This window comes from Primulina huaijiensis, chromosome 3 (assembly GCF_012295235.1).
Source record: "Primulina huaijiensis isolate GDHJ02 chromosome 3, ASM1229523v2, whole genome shotgun sequence".
Lineage (NCBI taxonomy): Eukaryota > Viridiplantae > Streptophyta > Magnoliopsida > Lamiales > Gesneriaceae > Primulina > Primulina huaijiensis.
The window spans coordinates 954,561-960,560 of NC_133308.1; the positions used below are offsets into that span (position 1 = coordinate 954,561).

General features: G+C 31.3%; 1 protein-coding gene across 1 annotated transcript; it reads right to left on the minus strand.

The window, feature by feature from the left end:
* Positions 1 to 483: 483 nt before the first annotated feature.
* Positions 484 to 1,719, minus strand: LOC140972018 (AT-hook motif nuclear-localized protein 21-like). The gene is made up of 2 exons (XM_073434491.1): positions 1,655 to 1,719; positions 484 to 1,513 (listed from the first exon to the last, which is right to left on the minus strand). The coding sequence occupies exon 2, from the start codon at positions 1,508 to 1,510 to the stop codon at positions 680 to 682; it is 831 nt and encodes a 276-aa protein (XP_073290592.1). The 5' UTR covers positions 1,511 to 1,513; positions 1,655 to 1,719; the 3' UTR covers positions 484 to 679.
* Between the last annotated feature and the right edge of the window lie 4,281 nt (positions 1,720 to 6,000).

Below are 6,000 nucleotides of genomic sequence, written 5' to 3' on the forward strand. Positions count from 1 at the left end.
ATATACTAGTTTAAGAAATGGGTTGTGGCAAGAAAATTCTATACATAAAATGTTAGAAATATGAAAATATATGAATGGTGAAAATCATAGTATTAAAAAACTGAACGAGTCAGGACAAAACATAACATGACTCGAGGTGTAGAGATAGAATTAATTTTTGTATATGATGGTGTGTATTACTTGCAATAGTTTATTTGTATTTTGGGGCAGTCTGAACAAAGAACCAACAGAACTAGGAGTAAGAATCTTGTTATATATCCAATGAAAAAACAAATTAAATTAATTTTATGCGTGATTTTTTAAATATTAAGTTGTGCACCTTTAATAAAAACTAAATTATTTTGTGTAATTAACAAAATTTATAAGTTTCATATGCATATATTATTGTTTGATTTGATTCTTGGAAGAAAATGATCCAGCATTGCATAGAATATTTTGGCAAATATAGATAATATGAATTTCACAAACATGGAACAAGTTGCATTAAAGAAATGGTCATAACTTTCAAGCTATTATTCCTAATCTCAGCACAAAGCAAGAAGAAATAGGATAATTTTGTTTATCACAATTCACGAAATTAAAGCCACAGATGATAATAGTAAACTAAATATACAAGGCGAAGAGGAAGCTTGAGATTGTGATGACTAATCAGTTCATAGTTCTCTGACCTTTAGTCGGTCTAATATGGCTGCCGGCCGCCGGAGTTTGATGCCCATGCACAGTCCATTGGATTTGGGAGCTGACCGTTGAGTGGCAGATTGAATAATGGAAGCCCCATCGAAGAAGGATCCGGAAACTGGTTCCCTCCACTTCCACCACCGGAGTTAGGGTGAGAAGGTGGCGGAGTCTGCAACTGGAGTGCTTCCTCTTCCTCCAACGGCAGCCTTTCGTACGCCACGTTACTGAACGACGCTGCTATGATAATGATCGGCCCAGATGCAATCAAAGCTCCCACAACATTCCCTCCCACCACCTGTCCCTGTCCACCGGCCAGATATATGGTCAAGCTAGTGGCTCCAGGTGGTGCAGGCGGCGGCAGAAAGGACCCTGACAAGGACAAAATCTCGAACCTACCGTGGAGGGTGACCACGCTGCCTGCCGCTTCGGGCTGCTGTAAGCTGACGTTGTTGACTGTCCCCGTCCCGCTCAGTATGCAAACCCCTCTCTGCCGCTTCCTTGCATAGGTCGCCACCACCTCAAACACGTCGCATCCGCCACCCACCTCCAGTATATGCGCTTGGAGAGTGTTTGCGCTTTCACGGGTTATTATCACCGGTGGTTTTGGCCTGTTTTTGGATCCAGCAGGACGCCCTCTAGGTCTACGCGCCGCCGCATCACCGGAGTTGTTATTAGAGTTGACTAAATCCAAACCCTGATGAGAATTATCCGTACTTTCACTGGAAAAGATACCGCGATTGGACTCGTCTTCAGATCTTTGAAGGTGGCCAAGGTCTGGCCTGTGCAGCTGAGAAACAAAGTGAGAAGCTGAACCTAAATCCAAACCTTCCATATACTACAACAAAGATACAACAGGAAACAATGAAAAATAATAATTTTCAGCAAATAAAATAAAATAAAATAAATTAAGACAGTATTAAGATGGACTGAATATTTTTATCTCCAAATAAATAAATTAAAGCACGAGAATTCAAACCCTAGAGCGAATAGAAAACAAGGAGAATCCAGTTGGGAGAAATTAAAGGAGAGGTTGGCTGCAAAGAGAGACAAGACTTTGTGCCAAAATATAAAGTAAACCAATATAATAATAAATAAAATAAGAGCATATCCAAATATGAAAATGAAGTTTATTATATGTTTTCTCCATTATAATAAGACTGTGTTTAGAAGTAATTATTACAGAGTAAACGAAAGCAAAGGGTTTAATGAGGTTGTATTTGCTGTGGAACAAAAATACCTATCGATACAGTGATTGTATTAAACACATTGTAGATCCAATGATAATCATTGTTTTAAATAAAAAATTTGGGTAATGATAGTCGTTGGATCCATGTACCATAGTGAAAATGCACTCACGGTAGGTTAAACTCAACCCTAGATTTTAATATCTAATATTTTTCACAAACCAACATTTGTCTGTACCTTAAATAAATTTTTTTGAATAAATTATATTGAATATGTATGCACATAACATCTGCTACTTAAGACTTTGTTTATAAAATAAAAACAAACAAAAGTTAATTTTTTATTTCAAAAGGTGCGTATTGAAAAATAGAACAAACATGATAAGTGCTTCAATTCGATGATCATTATATTGTACATATAAAATTAATATATATTGGAAGCTGAACAGCGTAATTGTTAAAACTCGAGGTTTGGTTACAGCAATCTAGTTTAAGATTGCCTTTTTATTTAAATATTAAACCTTTTATTCAATATTTTAATTATGCGTATGTGCTTAAGGAATAATTAATTGTGTGGGAATATTTATTTATAATAATATATATTTGTCGATAAAAGTGAACTTGGAATCCCCATGAGGAGTTAAGTTAAACAAGTTACATTACCCATCTTGCTCCTTTGAAAAAAATTTATTTTTCCAAAAAAATATTTATGTGACAGGCTAAAAAATACTTAGAAATTTGTAACTTTTTCTTGATATATATAATATGAGAATTTATATGTGCTGATAAGGAATTTTGATAAGTAGCGTCACATTATTAATTACAAAAGTAATTTATTTGTTTTGACATTCCAAAAAAGTAATTAATATAATAATAAAAATAGGTCCAGGTAGTATATAATAATTTATTTTCGAGAAACAAATTGTATGATCTTGAATATTTTTTTCCGGACACATTCATAGAATTTAGACACACACACACACACATATATATATATATACTTTTAATATCACAAGTTTACGCATTCATAGAATTTAGACACACACACACACAGAGACACACACACACACACACTCTTTTAATATGACAAGTTTCTGTTTCCATGAGTTGGGTGACATGTGTGGTTCACATCATGTATATTATACATTGTTTTTAAAGTAATTTGATATATTTAATAATTTAATGACAAGTTTTATATTTTTAAATAATAAAAAATAGTATATAAATTTTTTTCCCATTTAATAAACCCACTTTCGAATAAATGCAAGTACACCCACATTTTCTCAAATATTTAAAGAGTTCATTCTTCCGCGGCGGATGGGGTACTCCTTTTAAGTTCTTTACCTTTTGGCCTTCACTAAAAAAAATAGGTGCTGAATTGAAAGGAGACGAGCATACAGTCATGTTTTCGTAGATATATAATAAGTTTTTTAAATTAATTGTATTTAAATGTAAGATTTGAATTCGATCAGATTATATAATTTTACTGCTACATCAATGATGGGCAACTTAACGGAAATTTTGATTCTTAAAGTATTTTTAGTTTTCTTCATTCCGACAATAGGGTATTTCAGAAAAGGTTTTTTCAAAAAAAAAAAATTTATATTCATATGTTTCAGAACAGAAGTTTAGAGTTTTGTAGTAGTTCCAAGANGTGAGGTTGTCTAATATATTAACTATATTAATCCCAAAAAAACAAAATACTTTAACCACAGAGGATAATCATCAGACATGCATGAATGTTGAATATTACGTTGGATGACTATAGCCAATGTTCTGTTTCATTTCTCCAATCGGATGATGCTAATTTATTGGAAATATTTGTAATTTAAATATATGAAAGATCGAGTTTTTTTTTAAAATTATTTAGGGGAAGAATTTGTTGCCAGAAATCTCGTCGCAAGATTTGACTTTAGCTGGTTGCAGATGAGTTGTAAGTCATCGATAATATTTATGAGAATATCACATGTTTATATATTCGGAACGATTCATTTCCAAATATCATATAACAAAATTGTTGAAAATAGAAGTAAATACTATCATTATTGAATATACAGTTTCATCACATCTAATACATAAACACAAAAATCCCAGCGATGCTCACAGTGAACGGAAGATCAATCTTATATATTTGTTATAAGTCATTTTTACATAAGATGAAGTCTACGATACACGATTCCCTTCTTAAGTCAATCAAACTCTCAAAAGATTTAGTCAACGAGTTTGATCAGACAAATCTTACCTTCCCCATCTGATCAGACACACACTTCTACACACACAAATCTGACACTCAGCCTAAAAATTTACACACACTGAACGCACGCACATTGAGGTCACTTAGAGTGTATTTTTACATTTTCCATTATACGGATAAAATTTACTTTTGTAACAAAAAATTTCAAAAAAATTTATAGTAGCTAGTAATTTATTCAAATTTATTATAATATTTTTAATTGGAAAAAAAATGTGGTCTACTTTGTTTGCGACAGTAATCGGTACAGTAAATCAATTTTAACTTTATTTATTTTTGGGCAATGTTAATTATATTTATAATTAATTAATAATTTGTATAATAAACCCTTTCTCTGGTTGGCAGGTGTAGCTACTAAGTAGTCGTGGGTTGGTGTTCTTTTTGCCTCAGTTGCACAAAACCTTAAAAAAAAGTCCAAATGACAAGTGACACCCCACAATTACCGGGCACCACGATCTATGTAGTCAAGGACAGTTGATTTGGCGGGAAATTGGCCTTCCGTTCCCGCCGTCGATTTTTTTTTGTGTTCAGTCTCTGGGTATTTTTTTAGTACCACATTTTGTATGACACAGTGCCATAATTTTGTGGGTAGGGAGTGAACCCAAAGAAATATTTTGATTGGAGATTTTTCACCAACTTCCCCTTGATTTGGTGGGATATACTCAATTTATTTTTTAAAAAAATTGATATTTTGTGTTACGATTTCAGATATTTTTATTCATGAGACGAGTTAATTATATTTATATTTACAATAAAAAGTAATAATTTTCATGAATGATCTAGTTTCACAAAATTGACTCATGAAATCGTCTCACATGAGTTTTTGTGTTTTAAAAAAATGCGTGAGAACAAATTATTACAACATAAAACAAAAAATAAGACCGCGATATTATTTTTGTGTTTAAGGATGACAAATTGTTTATATAGAATATAGCCATATTAATTTTCCGAAGTTTGTTCTTCCCTTTCAATTTGGATCCAAAATATAAAAATATTTCACCTTAATTTAATCTCAAAATATCATTTGCCAGTTAAATTCAAACCACATCTCTTTCTTTAATTTATCCTTCTTCTCTCAACAATAAATTAAAAAAAATACCTAAGAATCCAATTTTCCATAATAATAATTAAAAAAAACCTAAAAATACCAATTGCAAAACCCAAAAAAATCATAAAAATGCAGGAATACCACAGCAGTTGTAGTTTGCTGTCATTAAATGAGAGATACAGACAGCAACAAGAGTTTTAGCAAAACACATTAAGGGGTCGGACTGACACTCCATCTCTTCAAGACTTTGTATCCTTTCCAATTTCTCATTTATGAGTCGAGGGAATTTTAGTCATTAATAAATCTTCAGTTTTATTAAAATGTATAATTTCAAATAACAAATCAGCATCTAGAGAATAGAAACTTTGAATATATGTGATTATTTTTCAGACATACGTCTCACAAAATTAAATCGTTAAACGATTTTGTATGAGTTTTTTTTCAGTATACCAATCTCTTGCCAAATCATTTTCAGGATATGAATTGATCTGGAATATAAAGATAATTTAATTATAGGATTATGTAACGTTAAAAATGTATCATTATTATATTACATGGTTTACATTATTGTATCTAAATCCAATCTGGTTTCAGAAAATCTGACACCATATAAATCTTTGTCTAGATTACACATCGCCATCAATCGATCGTTCTATTTCAAACCCTATATTATTTAATTATTTTTTAAAAAAATGTTACTTTTTTTTTCCGAGAATTGAAAATATATATTTTTTAAAAAAAATTATTTATCTAAAGTAATTATAAACATAAATATTATATATTCATGGACTTACGTGAGAGTTTATTTAATAACTATTATAATTTACAAAAAAAACACA

Bases quoted from the DNA above. Each gene is read 5' to 3' on its own strand.
- LOC140972018 (XM_073434491.1), bottom strand. From the start codon at position 1,510: ATGGAAGGTTTGGATTTAGGTTCAGCTTCTCACTTTGTTTCTCAGCTG.